The sequence below is a fragment of the Nyctereutes procyonoides genome, unplaced genomic scaffold (assembly GCF_905146905.1).
Source record: "Nyctereutes procyonoides isolate TBG_1078 unplaced genomic scaffold, NYPRO_anot_genome, whole genome shotgun sequence".
In the NCBI taxonomy this organism is placed as follows: domain Eukaryota; kingdom Metazoa; phylum Chordata; class Mammalia; order Carnivora; family Canidae; genus Nyctereutes; species Nyctereutes procyonoides.
In genome coordinates, this window is record NW_026575051.1 from 34,536,706 (window position 1) to 34,559,989 (window position 23,284).

The following is a 23,284-nucleotide window of genomic DNA, read 5'->3' on the forward strand; positions in this document are numbered from 1 at the left end:
TCTGTGAACGCAGAGTTGAGATACAGCCTCCGGCTGGTCAGGGTCACTTCTGGGCACTTCTTATGTTCAAGCAGTGAAGGATATCAGTTCTTCAGAGATCAATCAAGCAGAGCCTTTGGCAGCAGTTGGCTTTATTAAGTAGTCAGACATAGAGGGGTCAGTTCTGAAGAGTCTGACAGTTTGCTGCCAAAATCCTTCCCTTCCTAAAGAGGTTTAACCAGTCTTGGGTCCCTCCAGACCTCCTCTGGTTCTGCTTGTTATCAATTCTGGGGTGTCAGTTGACGCCGATGCTGGCAATATCTCAACTATCTTGTACCTGTAGTACCGTGAATTACTTGCGTCATTGCTTAACACAGACTCCTGCTTGATGTGAGAGATTCCATTTTGCTCTCTACATGTGCGTATGGTATGGCAAGGAAACTGAGACACAGAGCAATTGGGTAGCTTGCCCAGGATCACAACTACTGACAAATAACAGAGGTGATTCTTAGCAACTATGCTATAGTCTTCTCCATCAAATCTGTGATGTGGAAATGGGTTTCAGAGCAAATGGTCAAGAAAGAATTCTTGAGATATCTTTGGTTGTAAAAAGGTGGTTTTGTTAAAACATGGGGACAGATGGGATGCCTGGGTGGCTCAGTGGTTGAGCGTCTGCTTTCAGCTCAGGGCGTGATCCTGGAGTCTCGGGATCGAATTCCACATCAGGGTCCCTATGGGGAGCCTGCTTATCCCTCTGCCTGTGTCTCTGCCTCTCTCTGTGTCTAATAAATAAATACAATCTTCTAAAAAGTAATAAAAAGCACAGAGACAGAACGAGCTGCATTGGGGTTGTGATGGGTGAGTGTCGCTTTCAAGTTGGAAGGGAGTTGGGGATAGCACAAGTCTCTAAGGAATTTTGGAAGCAAGGTTTCCAGGACCTTGAGGGGGCCAGCTATTGTTCAAAAAAGGCCATTTATTACTGTCTAATAAAACCTGAGTCATGAGACCCTTTAGATGTCTATCTGGGCCTATTCTTAGAGGAAGATTACTAACATATATCTTAAGGGAAATAGAAATAAAGGAAGTTTCCAAAGGAATTTATATTTGTTAAAGTAGACTTACAGGATCTGGAGGGAGGGGAGCAGGGGAAGTCAGCATAATGTTAAACTAAGATTGCCTTTTGCCCTTAGCAAAGTATCAAAGTATCAACATCCAGGACAGCTGAGTCCCTAGAGGAATGTCACTCTATCTGTTTCAGGGACTTGTCAATGGGCTGTAGGCAGTAAGGAAATTTAATGTTTTCTTTTGCCTTTGTTTCCCACATCATTCTGCATGCTTTTCTCTGATTTCTTTACTGTATTTATATGATTCTATTCCCAGTAGTATCAAATTTGTTATTTATAGTACAGATATTTCTAAGATTCTTGTGTAATGTATAGCTAGCATGTGCATATGCATGTGTGTAGACATGTGCTTACTTGCATGTAGTGTGTTTTATTATTACAACAGCATTCATAGAGATACTGGCACTAATGGAACCCTCAATTAGGAAGCAAGGAATATATAGCTCCCTGCCCACTCCACCATATACCCCCCCCAATAAAAATCTCCTGACTAAATAAATGCATTGTGAAACCTTGGATAGTTCACAACCTCTCTGAGTCAGTTTACTCATTTGCAAGAAAAGGGAGTTGGGCTCATTGATTTTTCCACCTTTAAATTCTAGACCTGGATCAGGATATATGTTTACTTCTAAAGTAGCCAGTAAGGACATTTCTCCTTAGGATCCAGTTGATTTTTGACACTTGAAAGAACTAGATCCCAAAACTTTAATAAAGTCCCAAGTTTTCAGGAATTACAATAGCTCATAACAAAATATAGTACAAAAATAAAATTTTACATGGCCACTTTCTAATGCTCTGTTAACTCCAAAAATACTGAAATAAGTCATTTAAAAATTTACTACAATATGTTATGAAACAAAACCAAAACTTGCATTTTTGTATTATATAACCAATCAAATAAAAACAGCAGCAACACACATGCATTCAAACAAAATCAAGTGTATGTAGTTGGTGTACAAAGGGAGAATATTCTGGAGGAATGTTAGGAAAGATTCTGAGGTGGGTCCAGGGGAAGGAGACCTAATATGATTGCAATTATTTACTATATGTGACAATTATTTAGACACAGGGTCACTGAGGATAATAGCTGGGCCCTACCCATCTGTAATGCTATCTCCTTAGATGTATTATTTTGGAAAATCTGATGATTATAACAGTTGCATTAATGTGTTTGCTTGTATAACGTGGTTGTAATGCTATAGAATTTTTTTTACTGTTCATATTTTGAAATGCACAAGGCATAAAAGGGCAGAATTTATCTGCATGCTTATTAGATATAAAAGATGCAGGAGGAAAGAGAAAGATGCAGGAGGAGACACTGTTGAAAACATAATTCTCACCTAATGAAAGCATAGAATTAATTATGAACTTGAATATGCAAGTGATTATGCTGTTTCATAAAATCTTTGCTGTTCTGTGAGATAAATTGTCTCTGCTTGGCAGACTGCTTGATTCCTGGAAAGAAAATAATATATATACATATATACGAAACAGCCATAAATTTGCAAGCTGGGAAGATAATTACATGTGGAAAGAGTTGCAATTTACAAAAAGAGGAGTCTTTTACCTTTTCTTTTGGTTCAGGTTTTTGACTCCTACTAAGGAGCAGTATATTCAATGGAATATTACTCAGCCATTAGAAACGACAAATACCCACCATTTGCTTCAACGTGGATGGAACTGGAGGGTATTAAACTGAGTGAAGTAAGTCAATCGGAGAAGGACAAACAGTGTATGTTCTCATTCATTTGGGGAATATGAATAATAGTGAAGGGGAATATAAGGGAAGGGAGAAGAAATGTGTGGGAGATATCAGAAAGGGACACAGAACATAAAGACTTCTAACTCTGGGAAATGAACTAGGGGTGGTGGAAGGGGAGGAGGGCGGGGGGTGGGGGTGAATGGGTGACGGGCACGGAGGGGGACACTTGACGGGATGAGCACTGGGTGTTATTCTGTATGTTGGTAAATTGAACACCAATAAAAATTAATTTATAAAAAAAATAAAAATAAAAAAAGGAGCAGTATATTGCTATGCTTACTGACAAGTGACCAATGGATGGATGGATATATTAATTGTACAGCTCTAAAATGCAAAGGAAACGAACAATTCAACAGAAATTTATTGAGCATCAATTATATCTAGAGCATAGGATGATTGGTCTATTAAAGGAATTAAAAGAAAATAAAAAAGACTCGACTTTCAAGGAGCTATAGTAATGAGGATAACTGCAAAAAAAAAGCTAGACATTAATATGAAAGCAAAAATGTATCAAAAAACATGCTATGAGAATGTAAAGGAAAAATAAACTAGTTAATTAATGTGAAAATTCTTACAAATGCATAATCATTTATCTAAATATAATTAATGTCATTAATCTACGTTTATTAAAGAATTTAATTATATCAATATGAGAGTACCAGAAAATCCAAGACTAATAGCCATTGTGAATCTTTTACAGGTATTGTGTGCCAGTCTTAGCCTATGTATAACCAGTGTTGTGGCTGGAGCAGTCCTAGTGATTGCATGACACCCATAGCAATAGATATCCAGGAAACTTTGAAAAAAAATTATTACTTATGTCCTAGAAATTACCTGGCACACCTGGAACTACACATTGAGGAGAAAGATAGAGACAGACAGCATGAGGTTGAGGGCAAGGACAAAGGTGAGAATGAAAGCATGCAGTCCTGGGATTTTACTTTTATTGGGGTCTAGAATGAGGGCCTAGAATTCTGGGGCTCACTCTTTGTAGGTATATTTCAAACATAACAGCAGGTTAAAGCAAGGGAAGAGAAAAAAATGCAGTCCAGATAGTTATGAAAATCAACCAAAACTTCATTTAAAAAAGGAGCCTAGGGGTAGAGTGGTGGGCTTGCTCTTTATCTACTCTGTGGCTGGCAATATGTTTATTAGAGAGAGCCATCTGTGAAGTGGATGCTCAGCAATCAAAGCTTAACTAAGGCACTTGAATTAAAAAAAAAAAAACATTCTCTGATGGATCTAAGAAGAGTTGGTTTTTCAGTTTGTTCAGCTTTTTCTTCTTCTGAAATACAGGAGGATTTTTTTTCTTGACTGAGAATCTAGTGGGTTTCCTAGATATAAGTGCCATAAAGTGGAGGTGCTAAGATTGTGGCCCCAGAAATTTCTCATACAACTCTAACAATCATTCTTTCACAATTTATCAAACTTTCCATTCAAGCATTCTTACAAGTTTATAGCTATAAGTTCCCCTTTTCTCAATCCTCTGAAATGTCCCAAGCCAGCACCTTGAGTACTAAATCCCTGGGTTGTCTATACACAGCTCTTTTGGACATAATCATGCTCTGAATATGAGTTATGTTCAGGTGGGACCTCCTGTTGGAGAAGTATTCTGGGCCTTAAAAAAGAGGAGGGGAGATATAGGAAGATGGTAGAGTAGGAAGATCCTGAGCTTACCTCCTTCCACGAACATACAGAGGAAACCACTACATCTGTACAGCTGAGTCTGAAAGTGACCCAAAGACTAGCAGAATAGACCAACAGTTAATTGTGGAGAGTAGGCCACTTGAAAAGAGTACTAGGGCAGAGATGTGTCTGGGAACCCAACCCCTGTTGAGACTAAACACAAAAGGAGGGATTCCACAAGCCTGGATCAGACCCCACCCCAAGCACAGGAGATTCCCAGGGGAAAAGAAGACCCCATAACATTTTATTTTGAAAACCATGGGAGCTTAACTTTGAAAAGTTTTTAAAATCAATGGGATTTACCTCTGGGTACTTTAAAAATCATTGGGTTTAGCTCCAAGATGGGTGGGGCCGGGGGTGGGGGGGATAGGAAACTGAGTTCCTGCTCTCAAAGAGCTAGCCTAACAAATAACCTTGCCAACACATGGAATAGATGTAGCAGTTTGAAAAGTGCCCAGGGTATATATGAAGGAGATTTATTTATTAATCTCAGAACATGCACTGGAGTGACAGAGATCTTTAGGAGACTTCTTTAAGAACAAAAGTGCTTGTGGGTACCATTTCTCTTCCCCTCTTCTAACCTAGATTGCTGGACACATGGGAACCAGCACAAACATTTCCACCTATCTTACTAGGACCATATGCCCTGCCCCCACATCCCCTGCAACCCTGCTCCACTTAGCTGGGATTCCTCTAAAATAGCTCTCATCTAGACATACTCTGCAAGTAGCCCTGGCAGCAACCAGCACCACTCCAATGTAACTATTGTCCTGGAGATGGGAGGAGAGAAGCACACACACCAGCACACGAGAGGCTTCTAGCTGGCAGCATAAGAGAATGTTCTGCAGTTTGGAGTGATTGCAGCCCCAATAGAGTAACTAAGGGTGGACATCTGGTCTGAGTGCGAGGCTGGCTCACCAATTTGAAAGCCTCTCAGGTGGTAGTACAGGGAAAGTGTTGTGCATTTGCACTTGTATGCAACTACATTAGACATTGAGAGCAAAGGTGGTACCCTGACTGGTGACATTGCCCAACTACAGCCTGAGGTGGACTCAGATAGGCCCTCAACAGTACAGGGACCAAACTGCCTGATACCAGCCAACTGGACTAAAAGCAAATCCCATAACAATAGGCCATATGCACCCACATAGGAGATACTCTTAGAGTACATGATTTTAATGACCCAGGGGCATTTGCTCAGGGCAACACAGGACCTCTTCTTTATGGGGCCACCACATTCAAGATCAACAGACATAACTGACCTTCCTGATACATAGAAACAAAAACATAGAATTAGACAAAATGATGACATAGGAATATTTTCCAAATGAAAGAACCAGACAAAATCATAACAAAAGAGTTAGATGAGATGGCGGTAAGCAATATACCTAATAAAGCATACGAAGTGTAATGGTCACAAGTACTCACTCAGCATGAGAAAAGAATGAAGGATATCAAACCTTCAAAAAAAAAAGAGAAAGTAAAAAAAAGATGAAGAACTCAATAACTGAAATAAAAAATACACTAGAGGGAATCAATAGCAGATTAGAGAATGCAGAAGATATCAGCCATCTGGAAGGCAACATAATGGAAAGCAACCCAGTTGAACAGCAAAGAGAAAAAGGAATAATAAAAAATGAGAATGAGTTAAGGAACTCAGTGACATCAACAAAGGTAATAACTTTTGCATTATAATTTCACATATCCTGGAAAAAGAAGAGAGAAGGGGTAGAAAATTTATTTGAAGAAACAATAGCTGAAAACTTCTCGAATCTAGAGCAAACAGATATCCAGATCAAGAAAGCACAGAAAGCCCCTAACAAAACTAATCCAAAGAGGTCTGTGCCAAGACACACAATAATTAAAATGGCAAAAAGTAGTGATAATGAGAGAATTTTAAAAACAGCAAAAGAAAATAAATGCAAGGGAAATCCCATAAAGACTATCAGCTAATTTTTTCAGCAGAAACTTTTTAGGCCGGAAGAGACTGGCATGATATATTCAGGGTGCTAAAAGAAAAACACCTGCAACCAAAGAATACTCTACCTGGCAAGGTTATCATTCAGAATAGCAGGAGAGATAGAGTTTCTGAAGCAAACAAAGTTAAGGAGTTCATCAACACTAAACCAGCCTTACAAGAAACATTAAAGGACATTAGTGGAGGTAAGAAAATTAGGAAAGGAAAAAAAATTCACAGTTAAATGCAAACATACAATTAAGGTAGATTATTTATAAAGCCAGCATGGAAGTTAAAGTAGTAAAATCAAATAAATCTACAAAAATCAGTCAATGGATTCACAAAATAAAAGAATGTAAAATATGACATACATAAAATATGGAGGGGAGGGTACAAATTTAGTGCTTTTGGAATGGATTCAAACTTAAGTGACCATCAACTTAATATAGACTGCAATACACAGAAGATGTTATATATGAACTTAATGGCAACCCCAAATCAAAAACCTATAATAGATGTGCATACAAAGAGAAAGAAATCCAAGCATAACAATAAAGAAAGCCATCAAACCAAAAGAGAAGAGAGCAAGAAAAGAAAGAAGGAACAGAGTAGAATTACAAAGTTAATCAGAAAACAAGTAACAAAATGCCAATAAATACATACCCATCAGTAATTAGTATAAATGTAAATATATTAAATAGTCCAATGAAAAGACATAAGGCAAACTAAATGGATAAAAGCAGCATTTTTATGCTGCTTTCAGGAGATTCATTTCAGACCTAAAGACAGAGCTTCCAAATTGATTCTGTGAGGCCATTACCCTGATAGCCAAACCAGATAAAGACACTACAAAAATAGGAAACTGCAGGCAATATCTCTGATGAATACAGATGTAAAAATCCTCAAAAAATATTGCAGAATGAATTTAAAAATACTTTAAAAATCATTCACCAACATCAAGTGGCATTTATTTCAGGGATGAAAGGATGGCTTAACATTCACAAATCAATTAATATAATACATCATATTAATAAAAGAAAGGATAAAAAATAAAGGATAAAAACCACATGGTCCTCTCAATGCAGAAAAAGCATTTAACAAAGTACAACATCCATTCATGGTAAAATTATCAATAAAGTAGATTTAGAGGGAACATACCTCAACATAATATAACAAAGGCCATATATGAAAGCCTCACAACTAACATCATACTCATGGTAAAAAACTAAACTAAACTAAACAGTTTTCCTCTAGTATCAGGAACAAGACAAAAATGTCCACTCTCACCCTTTTTATTCAATATAGTACTAGAAATCCTAGCCCCAGCAATCAGACAAGGAAAAGAAATGAGAGACATCCAAATTGGTAAGAAATAAGTGAAACTCACTATTTGCAGATGACCTGATACTCTATATATAGAAAACCCTAAAGTTTCCACCAAAAAACTATGAGAACTGAAAAATGAAGTCAGTAACGTTGTAGAATACAAAATTAATATACAGACATTTAAACACCAAAAATGAAATAGCAGAAAGAGAAATTAAGAAAATATTCCCATTTATAATTGCACCCAAAAATAATAAAATACCCAGGAATAAATTTAACCAAGGAGGTGAAAGATCTGCACTCCAAAAAATAAAAAATACTGATTGAAGAAATTGAAGACAACATAAACAAATGGAAAAATATACCATGCTCATGGATTAGACAAACCAATATTATTAAATTGTCCTTACTATCCAAAGCAATCTATAGATTTAATGCAATCCCTCTCAAAATGCCAACAGCATTTTTCACAGATAAAACAAATAATCCTAAAATTTGTGTGGAACCACAAAAGACCACACATAGCCAAAGCAATACTGACAAAGGAGAACAAAGCTGGTGGTATTACCATTCCAGATTTCAAGATATACTACAGAGCTGTAGAAATTAAAACAGTTTGGTACTGACAAAAAAAAAAAAAAGGAAAAATGATGAATAGATAAATGGAACAGAATAGGGAGCCCAGAAATAAACTCATACTTACATGATCACCTGATCTTTGATAAAGGAGGCAAGAATATACAATAGGGAAAAAAACAGTCTCTCTTCAATAAATGGTATGTAAATAGCTACATACAAAATAATGAGACTAGACTACTACTTTCATACACCATACATAAAAATACACTTGAAAGAGATTAAAGACCTATATGTAAAACCTGAACAATAAAACTTTTAGAAGAAAACATAGGCAGAAATTTCTTTAACATCAGCTGTAGAAATATTTTTCTGGATATATCGCCTTATGGGAAATAAAATTAAACTATTGGGACAACACCAAAATAAAACGTTTTTACACAACAAAAGAAACCATCAACAATACAAAAAGGCAGCCTTCTGAATGTAAGAAGATATTTGCAAATGATATGTCTCATAAGGGGGTTATTATCTAAAACATATAAAGAACTTTTGTTACTCAACATCAAGAAAACAACCTGCTTTGAAAAAAAAAACGGTTTGCTTGATTGGATATAGGGATAATGGAATAAAAACAATGTAAGTCTCTGAAATTCTTTTTCAAAATTATCTTAGTTCTTCTTGACCTTTAGCATTCCCACAATGATTTTAGTATGAACTTACACATTTCCAGAAAAACTTGGTGGGATTTTTTGTGTCTGTTGGGGTGAGGACTGCATCGCATATATAGAGCACTTTTAGAATCACACATGAACACATTTGTTATTCTGTAGCTAATGAAAATAGTTCTACTTATAGGTATCAGTGAGGCCAAATTTTGTTCAATTCTTCTAAATCCTTACGGAATTTTATTCTGTAATTTTATTCTGAATTTTATTCTGTTCTTTAGTCATTTAGAGATGTGTTTATATCTCCCATTATACTTGTTATTTGCCTATTATTTTATTTGTCAAGTTCTGCTTTATATATGTTGACACTATGCTGTTAATGTATATAAAATTAGAATTTAGTGTCTTTGGGGTGTATTGATCTTTTATCACAATGAAATTCACCTTTTTTTTCATCTCTAGTAAGACCTCTTGCAATAACTACTTGTCCTGATATTATTTTAACTGTACCAGCTTTCTTCTGATTATTTTTTGCGTGGTGTTTCTTTTACTTTTTCTTCATTTAATGTCTCTGTATCCTAATATTCAAGGAGCATCTCTTCTAACTAGCAAATACTTCAGTTATGTTCAATTGGTGATTTTTTTCTCTTTAATTTGAACATGTAATTTGTTCATATTCCATGTAGTGGCATTATATTTGGGGTAAAATTTAACATCTTACAATGTTTTTGAGATATTTTGGTTTGTTTTGTTTTATTATTTTTTAAGATTTTATTTACTTATTCATGAGAGGCACACACAGAGAGGCAGAGACCTAGGCAAAGGGAGAAGCAGGCTCCATGCAGGGACTCTGATGTGGGACTCGATCCCGGGACTCCAGGACCACACCCTGAGCCAAAGCAGATACTCAACCACTGAGCCACCCAGGTGTCCCTTGTTTTGTTTTTTATTGAGGTATAATTGACATACAATATTAGTTTCAGGTGTACAACATAATTATTTAATATTTCCATATATAGAGAAATGATCCCCACAATAAGTCTAGTTAACATATCTTTGCATACTTGGTAACAAATTTTTTTCTTGTGATGAGAACTTTTAAGATTTACTCTCTTAGCAACACTCACATATGCAATACATTATTATTTTATTTATTTTTAAGATTTGTTTATCTATTTGAGAGAGAAAGAGTGAGTGAGGGAGGAGCAGAGGGAAAAGGAGAGTATCTCAAGCTGACTCTCCTCTGAGCACACAGCCTGACTTAGAGCTCAGTCCCGTGACCCCAAGACCATAACCTGAGCCAAAACCAAGAGTCAGACACTTAACTGACTGAGCCATCCAGGCGCCCTGCAATACAGTATAATTAAGCCTAGTGACTGTTGTATACGTTGTATCTCAATAAATTATTTGTTTTAGAACTAGAAGTTAATACGTTTTGAATCCCTTCATCCATTTTGCCTACCACTGACCCTTTGCCTTTGGCAACCACCAGTCTTTTCTCATTATCTATGAGGTTGGGGTGGAAGGGGTATGTTATTTGGTTTTTAGATTCTACATATAAGTGAATTTATATGGTAATTATCTTTTTTGTCTGACTTCTCTCACTTAACATAATGGCAAGATTTCACTCTATCTTATGGCTGAATAATATTCCATTTCATGTGTATGTGTATATGTATATACACACATATGTATATGAATAAACTTTTCTTTATCCAGTCACCCATTAATGGACACTGAGGTTGTGTCCATATTTTGGCTGTTGTAAATAATGCAACAATAAATAGGAATGTATATGCTTTTTCAAGTTAGTGCTTTCCTTTTCTTCAAATACCCATAACTGGAATTACTGGACCATCTGGTAGTTCTACTTTTAATTTTTTGAGGAAACTTTATTATTGTTTACATAGTAACTATATCAGCAGTGCACAAGGATTCCTTTTTTGCCACATCCTTGCCAGCACTTGCTGTTTCTTGTCTTTTTGATAGCCATTCTAAGGCGATATCTCATTGTGGTTTTGATTTACATTTTCCAAATGACTAGTAATGTTTAGCATCTTTTTCATGGGTATATTGGCTTTAGAAAGTGTATGTCCTTGGAAAAATCTCTAATCAGATCTTCTGCCCATTTTAAAAATTTATTTATTTATTTATTTATTTATTTATTTATTTATTTATTTATTTATTTGCTGTTGAGTGGTATTAGTTCTTTATATATGTTGGATATTAATCTCTTATCAGAAACATGATTTATAAATATTTTCTTCTATTTAGTAGGTTGTCTTGTTGTGTTGTTAATGATTGACTGCTGTGCAGAAGGTTTTAAGTCTGATATAGTGTTACTTCTGTTGCCTTGGCTTTTGGTGTTGGATCCAAAAACTCATTGCAAAGAGCATGTCAAAGAGCTTACTGCCTTTTTTTTTTTTTCACAAGTTTTATGGTTTCAGATCTTATGTTCAAATCTTGAATTCATTTCAAGTTAATTTTGTGTATCCTGCAAGATATCCAGTTTCATTCTTCTGCATATGCTGCCCAATTTCCCCAACACCATTTATTGAAGAGATTTTCCTTTTTCAACTGTATATTCTTGGCCTCTTTGTCATAAATTAAGTGACCATATAAGCATGGGTTTATTTCTGGGCTCTCTATTCTGTTTCATTCATCTGTGTCAGTTTTTATACCAATGTTATACTGTTTTGATTATTATAGCTTTGTAACGTAGTTTGAAATCATGAAGCATAATGTCTCCAGGTTGTTCTTCTTTCTCAAGATTTTTTTGGGGTCTGCCTAGATGTTTTTGGGTCTTTTGTGGTTCCATACAAACTTTAGGATTGCTGGTTCTATTGCTGTGAAAAATATCAATGGAATTTTGATACCAATTGTGTTGAACCTCTAGATTGCTTTGGGTATTTATGGACATTTTAGCAGTATCAGTTCTCCTAATCTATGAACATAGAATATCTTTCCATTTATTTGTGTCTTCTTCAGTTTCTTTTATTAATGTCTTATAGTTTTCAGTGTGTAGGTCTTTTACCTCCTTAAATTTATTCCTGGGTATTTTATTCTTTTTGATGCAATTATAATGGGATTATTTTCTTTTTTTTTCTGATAGTTCATTTTTATTGTATAGAAACATGATATTTCTGTATGTTGATTTTTTAATATTGCAACCTTTTTGAATTTATTTATTCTAACAATTTTTAATGGCAACTTTAGGGTTTTATAAATATAACATCAGGCCTTCTGCAAATAATGACAGTTTTTCTTCTTTATTTCCAGTTTGGATGCCTTTAATCCTTTTTCTTGCCTAATTGCTATGGCTAGGAATTCTGATAGTGCATTGAATTAAAATGGGGATATTGGGCATCCTCATCTTGTTCCTAATCTTAGAGGAAAGTTTTTGAGCATTTCACTGCTAAATATGATATTAACTGTGGGCTTGTCATATATGGCCTTCATTATGTTAAGGTAAGTTCCCTCTATACCCACTTTGTTGAGAATTTTTATCATAAATGGATGTTGAATTTTGCCAAGGCTTTTATGCATTTATTGGAATATCATATGATTTTTATCTTTAATTCCATTGATTTGGTACATTACATTGACTGATTTGTGGGTATTGAACCACCCTAATACCACTGGAATAAGCTCCACTTGATCATGTGGTGTGATCCCTTTAGTATATTGTTGAATTTGGTTTACTAATACTCTGTTAAAGATTTTCACATCTATGTTCATCAGGGATATTGGTCTGTGATTTTATTTTTTTGTAGTGTCCATGTCTGGTTTTGATATCAGAGTAATGTTGGCCTTGTAAAATGAGTACAGAAGTATTCCCTTCTTGGGGTGCCTGGGTGGCTCAATTGGTTGAGCATCCAACTCTTGATTTTGGTTCCAGTCATGATCTCAGGGTCATGAGATCGATCGCCATGTAAGGCTACATGCTCAGGGGGAGTCTGCTTGAGATTCTCTCTCCTTCTCTCTCAAATAAATAAATAAATCTTAAAAAAATGAAAATGTTCCCTTCTTTTCTGCTTTTTTTGGAAGAGTTTGAAAAGAACTAGTATTAATTCTATGAATGTTTGGTGTAATTCACCAGTTGAAGCCATATGATCCTAGACTTTTGTCTGTTGGAAAGTTTTTGATTATTAGTAATCCATTTGTTCAAGTTTGCTATTTTTTTGTGATTCCATCTTAAAAAGTTGCATGTTTCTAAGAATTTGTTTCTTTTATGTTGTACAATTTATTGACATATAATTGTTCATAAGAAGAATATTGTTTCTAATTTTAATTCTAATAACATAGTTTCCTGTATTAGGACTAAGTTGACCTTATAAAATGAGTTCAGAAGCAGAAGTAGGTTATTTTCCTCTCTTTTAATTAAAAAAAAAAAGCTTTTGGAAAATTAATATAATTTACTCTTCAAAGATGTTAAAAATAATTTTCCAGTGAAGATAGTTGGTTCTGGAATTTTTATTGTAAGTTGCCTTTTAATTATGAATTCAATTTCTTTTGCTTGTTTTAGGGCTATTCAGATTTTCTATTTCTTCTTGTGTCATTTTTCCTAATTCAAAAATTTTAAGCAATTCCTCTATTTATGTTATTTAACTTGTTGGCATAAAATTATTAATAATACTATTTAATTTTTCTTTTTAATTAATCTAGGGTCTATAATGATGTTCTCCCTTTTGGTAATTGCATTTTCTATTCTTTTTTTGTGATCAGTCAAGGAGATCAACTTTATTAGTCCCTTCCAGGAGCCATATATTTTTATTTTATTGATTTTCTTTAAGTTATTGATTTTTTAATTTTGTATTTTATTAATTTCCACTCTCATCTTTATCGTTTTCTTCTTTACCCTATATTATTTATTTTTGTTCATTCATTTATTCTTAAGGTGGAAACTTAGATCATTATTTAATAATTGTTTTTTTTTTAAGATTTTATTTATTTTATTTTAGAGAGAATGCAAGCGTGAGCTGGGAGGAGAGGCAGAGGAGAGGGAGAGAGAAAGAGAAGCACACTCCCTACTGAGCAGGGAGTTCAATGTGGAGCTTGATCCCATGATCCCTAGATCATGACCTAAGCTGAAATCAAGAGTTGGACACAACCGAGCCATTCATGTGCCCCTAATTGTTTCTTTTGCAATGGAGTGTTTAATGCTACAATTTTCTTTCTAAGGAGTGTTTTAGATGCATCTTATAAATTTTGATTAGCTATATTTTTATTATTATCCAGAACAATACATATTTTAATTTCCCTTGTGATTTTTTTAGCCTTGTCATATTTAGATGTGTATTGCTTAATTTCCAAAATTATGCTATTTCCAGAATTTTTGAGTTATTATTTTCTAATTTTATTGAGCTTTGGATTTTTTTTTAAGTTTATTTGAGAGAGGGAGAGAGATAGTGAAGGAGAGCATGAGCAAGGAGGAGAGGGAAAGCAGGCTCCCTGCAAGCAAGGGGCTTGATGGAGGGCTCAATCCCAGGACCCCGAGATCATGACCTGAGCCAAAGGCAGACACTTAACAGACTGAGCCACCCAGGCACCCTTATTTTATTGAGTTTTGATCAGAGAATATATGCTATGTGACATCAGTTCTGTAAATGTATTTTTTTTTAATGGCCAACCTGTGATCTGTCTTGGTAGGTATTCCATTTGACTTGAAAATAATGGCCAGTGCTCATTACAACAAATGCCTTCCTTACCCCATCACCCATTTCGCCCGTCCCTCACCCACTTCCCCTCCAGCCACCCTCAGTTTATTCTCTATAGTTAAGAGTCTCTTATAGGATTTGGGCATGTTGGTTTATTCACTATTTTAGACAATGTGGTTTTAGAATAATTCAACATAAAACATTCATTATGCCATTTATGTAATAACTCACTTTAGTGATAAATATAGATATACTGTAGGCATTATACAATAATGAAGTCTATGAGTCTAAATTCTGCAGTTGTATAGGACATTATAGTGTTTGGAATCCTAGCATGATAACAGAATATGCACAAATTATACTTTTGTTTTTTATTTCATTATTGAAATTAGGAATTTAGGCCATTAAAAGTAAAAAATAAGATACCAAGGTTTAGAAATACTATAAAAAATGCACACAACAATTTTTTGGTTTTCTTCATAATGCATTTCTATGGGAGATATGATACGTATGAAAATTTTATAGCATCAGTGAATAAATGAAATACTGTATCAGATGTGAAAAATGCAGATGTTATAAAATGTATATAATCCATTTGGGTATGGAATGAACCTAAAAACGAGGTCATAAAGCTAAACATCTGGAACAAATTCTGGGAACTGCATAATGTTGAGAAAACTGGAGAATGGAGTATATGTGGGAAACAGCTGTTGATGAGGTTGAAAAAGTAGGAAAGAACCTCAGTATGCTAAACAAGAGTTATAATTATATCTTGAATGCAGGGAGTGATTTTGTCAAATTTAAATTTTAGAGGATGTGAAATGGGTTGGAAGATTTATTGCAGGGGCAAGAAGAGGAGGAGGGAAATCTGATAGGATGTCAGTTATAGAAATCTTGATAGGAAAAGATCACACCCTCAAATAAGTCAGTACAGTGTGAATAGACATAAGGAAGCAAGTTTGAATCATGATATTCAGAAATCAGAGTTAAGATATGATGAATCATTAGGGGGAGAGTAAGCTAGGATCATTCTTAGATTAATTGTTTGGGTGACTGTGTGGGTGGTTGTACTATTAACTGAGACAAACAATACAGGACAAGATCAAGTTTTATGGAAAACATAATCACTTCTGTTTGGTGTCCTTTAAGTTTGAGGCTCCTAGGTTACATTCAAGTGGGCGTATGTAGTAGATAAGAGGGTACTATGGTTTTCGATATTTTACTAGATGCCTGAGCTAGAGATTATGATTTTAAAGTCTAAAGCTTATAGTATAGGATAGTCAATTTGTATGCAAAATAATATTAAAGTGCTATTTACTTTTTAAATCTCATTCATTCATTTTCTATTTTGCATGTTCTATAATGGAAATATTGTATTAGTGTAGTAGTCATCAACACAATTTACTGAGCAAATACTCATTGTATAAGTCTTCTGAAAAATATTTTTCAGGAGGGGTTGTGATAAAAATATGAAAATCCTATATCCATCTCACATGGAATCTATTGGCATAAGAAATGCAGAGAAGCAAAAATGGAGCTCTGTGTAACATTAACATTTAGTAAGAGTGAAGAAAGTTTTTATCGAGGAATATGAGAGGAGGTGATAGAAGTCAGATTAGACCAGAACAGGAAACTATCTCTAATATCCATAAACCAAAAACAAAAGGTAGTCATAAATTCCATACATTCAGTGTATATAAGTGAAACTAACACAATGGAAGAGATCACTAATGTCTATGAAAAAATAATTAAATACAACTGTGGGGACTGGTGTCTCAAACACCAGTCGTTTATTTTTTCTTTATTTTTCGTTGAGAAATAAATTAAATACAGCTGTGGGGACTGGTGTCTCAAACACCAGTCGTTTATTTTTTCTTTATTTTTCGTTGAGAAATAAAGGGGATATAAGGAAGTGGGGCAAGTATTAATTTAGTTACTTTATCAGGTAGTTTTCTTTATTTTTTATCTTTTTTTTCAGGTAGCTTGATTTTACAGAGGATGGAGAAAAAAGTGACTAGAGAGAGAATAAGTTCAAAGAAAAGTTTTGATTATATTATATGCTTTAATAGTTATATGCTAAAATGGAAGGAGTAACAGAGAAGGCAAGGTTGAAGACACAGGAAAATGAAAGGGTCAGTGATGGATTGAAGTCCTTTACTGGGCAGAAGCATTGGTATCCGGAGTACAGGCATGTGCATTTACTTTTTACAAATGGAGAAACATATTACAATGTCAGTCAGGACATAGAAAAATAAGGATTTATGTGTGGTTGAATGCTACTAAGACACAAAGATTTTTGAATTAAACAACAGCAGCAGCAGCAACAACAACAACAAAAAAAAAAAAAAACCCATGGTTCAGTCTTGTGCTATATAAAAAAAGAAATGTAACTCCAACGAAATTACGCAAATAGATAACCTAAGGATAGAGAAACATATCTGTCAAAGATGAACCAAAAGAGAATAAAAATAGCAGTATTAGAATTTAGTTCATAACAATTCCGCAATTGGTTCCCTACATTTTATGCCTAATTCAACACAGTAACCAGAGGGACTCTCTTAAGACCTAATATGTATCAGGTCACTTCTTTGCTTATGTATTTTATAAATTTCCAAAAGGAAAAATAATAAACCCATGAAATAGTAACAAAAATAACAAGAGACTGGGAGAGAAACACACACACACACATATGCCGAAACAAGTACAGAGAACTCTTTCATTTTCACCTACTTAGTAATCAATTATTTTCTACTATCTCATCTACTATTGTCAAAAAAGCTGAACTATCACCTTGATAATTTTGTCCCCCCTTCTGCTAGAGTGAGTGCCTTCACTGAATAAAGTAAGGAAAATAAGTAAAGGTACTCAGAAAATGCAGCATCTATAATAAAGCTGAATAGCCCATTTTCTTTTTCATATTTTCAAAATGGTAGTATAACTATCTTTGAATACTATATTAAATACAAGCCAATATTTTCACACTTAATCTTTTTTTAAAGATCAAATCTTCCTGCTTATATTTATTCTTTATGTTACAGCACTAACTACCTCAGATGGACTTTTTTAAGCAACACGTTTGTGCTAATATAGGAATTCTGTACCTCATTGTCATGAATCACCTTAGCAGTATCATTGAGAGTAAATCTAAGGCACGTTTCTTCTGCTCTGTGTGTCTGGATCTGTAAAAATTTCATGTGAAGGCAAATATAAAGTATTTCTTGCATCTGAATCATTTTTTTTTTGCCATAAAATGGTCTACTGTATTTCTTAAGGATTCCTTAAATGGAATTTAAAATGCTGTTAGTACAAAAGTTCTGAATAAAATTTTCAAGTGTTCTTCATATTTCTCATGTACGGCATGTAGTTTCAGAATCCATGTTCCATCACAATAATCTTTCATTTAAGTTTGTATTTGGTTGCTTAACATCTGTAAATTGTTAAGATAAGGTATTACACAGACTTGCTTTGGTTTAGATTAGTTTGGAATACATCCCGGGGTACTTAATCAGGGTATAATCCTGCATGATCTTTAAAAAGGTGTGCTGTATTTTAAATAAATTGCATTTTTTTTGTAGAAATATTTGTGTCTTGTCCTTTTTAAAAAAAATGAGTTAAGAAAGGCTCCCTATCCCACTTTTGGATTAGTATCTCACGTTTTGAATTATCTGTCGTTAGTAGACAAACATAATACTTGATCCTAAATTCAAAAAGAGAATCTGTAAACATACATAACTGCATTGCTTCTCAGCAACTGTTTGGCTTATTTTTTATACATGCCTGAAATGTTTGATATGAACTATGTTGAAAGGCACAACAAATGTCCTATTGTACTGCCATCTATTTTCCTTACAGCTTGTATAAATAGTTTCTTTTTTCTTTGTAAACTCTGTGGCAAGAGTAATTTATATAATTAATGGTAGAGATTGGGAGATAGTATTTTAACAAAAAATATTTTTATTTTTAGAGTTAATTTTGCTTTCAGATTAGAAGATAGATTCACCACACTTATAATTAATTTTGAAATACAAATTTAAAAATGTGTGCACAAGGAAATAAAGCATAGGAAAAATTTTTTCTAAGTGTTAAAAACAGACAAAATTAATGAGACATTCAGAAAAGAAATAAATAATATTTTGAAAATATTGAAGCAGTTGCTTCTACTTACTAACTGTAATCTTTTGAATCTATTTCATATGAAATTAAATGAATTTTAGTATTTAATGGTAAGAATAATTTAATAATAACCACATTTTATTTGCCTTTATCACTCTTGTGGCAATTCTGCATATATTCAAAATTTAGAACTTGCCTAGATCTGGCAATTACTTTTCATTGACCCATTTTTATAACACTTAAAAATATGAAACAATTGGAGCACCTGGGTGGCACAGTTAGTTAAGCATCCAACTCTTGGTTGTGGTTTCCACGTTATGAGATTGGGTTTGCACCAGGCTCACACTCAGCATGGACTCTACGTAAGATTCTCTCCCTTTCCCTCATACCCTTTACCCTGCTCATGTGTGTGTGCTCTCTTTCTCTCTCCCTCTCAAATAAACAAAATCTTTTAAAAAATATATGAAACAAAGTAAGATTATGATAAAAATTTTCTAGAAAATATTCAGATGCACAAAGAAGAGTCTCCTTTATCCTTCATTAAAAAAAATTTTTATTTATTCATGAGAGACAGAGAGAGAGAGAGAGAGAGAGAGAGAGAGAGAGTCAGTCAGAGACATAGGTGGAGGGAGAAGCAGGCTCCATCCAGGGAGCTCAGTGCAGGACTCAATCCCAGGACACTGAGATCGCGCCCTGAGCAAAAGGCAGATGCTCAACAATTGAGCCACCCAGCATCCCTTTACCCTTCTTTTTATCAGTATTTTAATGTTTCTTTCTGCCTCTTTATTTAACTTAACTCCATTTGGGAATTTTTGTTTAATTGTAATTTTATTGTGTTTTCCCTATGTTTTAAAGGAAATTTATATTTATCCTAAATATACTTTAATATTTTGAGGAAAGGGACTTACTTTTGATGATGAATAATATTTTGCTTATAGTATAATAAACATAAATTTAATCTCCCTAGCAATATAAAGTAGTCAAAGATTCTTCCTGGTTTCTTTGCATGATTTCAGACCTTCTCATTACTGTTTTGTCAGCTAAAGATGCAACCAATGAGATAGCATATCACCTGTCCCCATCCAGGGTCTGGGTGAAGGATAATCAGTGTCACTGGCATAAAGTCCTGGCCTGGGGATATTGCCCTTATAATGATATCCTTGATAAGACTATATTCAATGAATCGGAATTTCTGAGGGACCTTATTTATGACATAAAGAGATTGTGATACATTGTGCTCAATATCACCTCATTTGGGAAGCATTTTAAATTACAGATATGTTCCATACTTCCTTTATTTTGTTACAGGCTTATGAAATGCTCTGTTTACCTTGTTTAACATCTTAGCATATGGGAATTCCACTAACTGCTTTTGTGAATCTAGTCCATTTCATTTTATGACCTGAGGAAGTGTAGAGGAATGAACTAATAAGCTTTGTCGATCTTAAACTTTTTATAGTAAACATCTTTAAGTCTTAGTTTTCCCCATACTATTGATCCATTTGCATTTTCTTGCTTGGAAAGCAGCAGCTCTTAACATTTCATACAGATGAACTCTTCCATGTTAAAAACATAGTACTTTTCTTTTTCTTATTCTCACTTTATCTTTTGTATCTTAATTTTATAGCTACCATTGTAGTTTTTCTCATATTCATCTAAATGTTTTCAGTCGTACATTTTCTTCTTTTTGCCATCTCAACAAGGCTTCATCTTTTAGCATCGTCATATTGTTTCTCATGTACTACTATCTGGGATTTATTCATCCTTTTGTAATATTTTTGAGGAATTGAGACTGATTCAGTATTTGTGAAAACCAGGGCCTGTAGTTTGAGGAGCAGCCTTTCCTGTGGGTGCTGTTTCTGAAGTACAAAGGAAAACTGAAGTGTGTTCAGAGGAAAACAACTGAGGCAGGGAGGTGGAATTACACCACAAAACAGAGGTACTGGAGATATCTGAGAAGAGTGCTCATAGGCCTGTAGATATCTAGTTTTGCTCTGTATACTAGGTGTTGCTGCTATCATTATTCATCATTTCTGTTATCTTTGTTGTCCTCATTATTACATTCATTTAAATGTCACCAAGAGGAGAGCTGATGTATAGATTTAAGTGATAAAAAAGTCTAATAATTTCTCAGTAGATGTATTTCTAGATGACTATTCCAAAATAGAATCTCTAGTGCGAACAGTATTGGAGTGGTCTCATATGAATAAACCCAGCCCTAAATTTATTGCTTTAGTAAAGATGTGCGTGGAAACTTTTATAGCATAATGTAAACCTGAGGTGAGTTTATTACTAATAAACTAGAGAAGATATACAGCTTGACCTTTTCTTTTGTGCCTACCTTTTATTGTTTGTCCCATATGAACATCTTTTAATATCAGCTTTAGTAATGCATAAGTTTTGAGAAGACAGATATTTTCTATATCCTTCAAGACACTGAGATTTATGTACATAAATATTAATTTTATAGCTCTTTACAGCATTTTACTAATCAATCAAACCCTGCTTAAAACATTTTTACTAGCATATACTTTAAATGAAACTTCAGATTCAGTCATACAAAATGTGATGGATACATGGTAAAAGAAAGTTCAGAATCACAGGGTTAGAACACCAGGAAAATACTCTGGTAACCTAGAGATGCTGTGGTTTCAGATGGGTGACAGTCCAGGCATTCATGTACTTGTCTGTGACCTGTGCAAGGGTCATTGTCACAAGAAATTTGCAAGGATAAGTATACATATGACAAGCATTTTTCTTTTCCTTAAAAGATATTTTAATGTGTTAAAGATAAATTATTATTTCCAAATGGCATAGAAAATTTATATTGTTCTCTCTTCTTTAAATAGGTTATGTGGGTATGCAATTTATGTCGAAAGCAACAAGAAATCTTAACCAAATCTGGGGCATGGTTCTTTGGAAGTGGCCCTCAGCAGCCAAGTCAGGATGGAACCCTAAGTGATACAGCTACAGGTGCTGGTTCTGAGGTACCAAGAGAAAAGAAAGCACGGCTCCAAGAGCGATCACGGTCTCAGACACCCCTGAGCACGGCAGCTGCCTCCTCCCAGGACACTGCTCCTCCCAGCGCACAACCAGACAGGAGCAAGGGGGCTGAGTCCTCACAGCAAGCTGTGGGGCCTGAACAGAAGCAGGTTTCATCCAGGTCTAGAAGTGAACCTCCAAGAGAGAGGTAATAGTTCTTTAACCCTGTAAGCAAAAGGCAAGATATTATATTGAGAGCAAACCTCTTTTCAAGAATTAACTGCTATTTAAAGGAATATGTGGAGGTGCTATTTCTCAGGCTCCACCTGGAAGGCAACAACAGTCCTAAGGTGCTTTGTTTATCTCTAGAATGCTGCATCAATCCTTAGAACTTTTTTGAAAAGCATTTCTTTCATAACATTGACACATGTGAACAAGTCACCTGAGTTGAGATACTAACTTCCAACCTTGAACTCAGAAAAGCTCTCAGATCATTTATTCACTTTTAGAATTAGCACTTTAATGGAAAGTATGCTCTGAGAGAATATGAGGGAGCCAGACCTGGTGGAAGGTGCATGGGTACCTTCTTTGAGGATATCTTTTATGCTGAGCTCAGCAAGTGACTAGGAATTAACCAGATGAAGAAGGAGATGAGCACTCCAGGTATCTGCACAGGCATGTGGACTGAAGAAACAAGTTCTCGTGTGAGAACTTAAACGATGCCCACACCAAAAGTGTGAGTAGCTGAGGAGGAGAGCAGGGGAGAGCTGGGGAAAGGTGACTAGTTAGGTACCAGGGCCCAAGTCTTACTGGGCCTTTTGGCCAAGTTACATTTTATAGATTTTATCCAAGGAATTATGGAAAGCTACTTACGGTTTCAAGCATGGGCTAACAAGATCAGATAATTTAATTGATTGATTCCTTCATTCAACAATGCATTTACCACCAGACAGGAGGCTCCTACACTGGGAGACAGTGTTAACGAGGAGGATATAGCCCTTCTTCATGCGGTTGGTAGTTTGGGGGACCTTATTATTGTTAAGAGTAGATTTTCTGCTTTTGTTGGTATAATCCTTATGCATCCCACTGGGTGGGAGAGTTGGCTTCAAGTCAGGCTTTGGTTCCCCTTTTCAAACAAAGCCTATACAATAACATCAAGGACTTCAAAGTTACAAGGATCTTCTAGTCCTTTGGTTCTGTCAAAGTAGACAGTAACAACCCATCTTGCAGAGTTGTGGTAAGGGTTAAAGGGGAGCATGTGTTCAAAAACTGGCAGATGGGAGGCATTCAGTGAACATAGCTATTATTCAAGGCAATAGCCATTGTGTATTTACCACAAGCAAACACTGTGCCAGAGACCAGAGTATAAAGATGATTAAGACAAAGTCCCTTTGCTGACAGATCCTAGGGAAGACACCATACAATATCCTAGGGAAGATAGACACCTGGACAAT

General features: G+C 34.9%; 1 protein-coding gene across 15 annotated transcripts in view; it reads left to right on the plus strand.

The window, feature by feature from the left end:
* RIMS1 (regulating synaptic membrane exocytosis 1) overlaps nt 1-23,284 on the plus strand; it is a 473,974-nt gene that overhangs the window by 238,686 nt on the left and 212,004 nt on the right. For all 15 annotated transcript variants that reach the window (XM_055330491.1, XM_055330492.1, XM_055330500.1 and 12 more), the window contains exon 5: nt 21,698-22,038. In XM_055330491.1, coding sequence (XP_055186466.1) covers nt 21,698-22,038 — 341 coding nt within the window. The remainder of the gene's footprint in view (nt 1-21,697; nt 22,039-23,284) is intronic.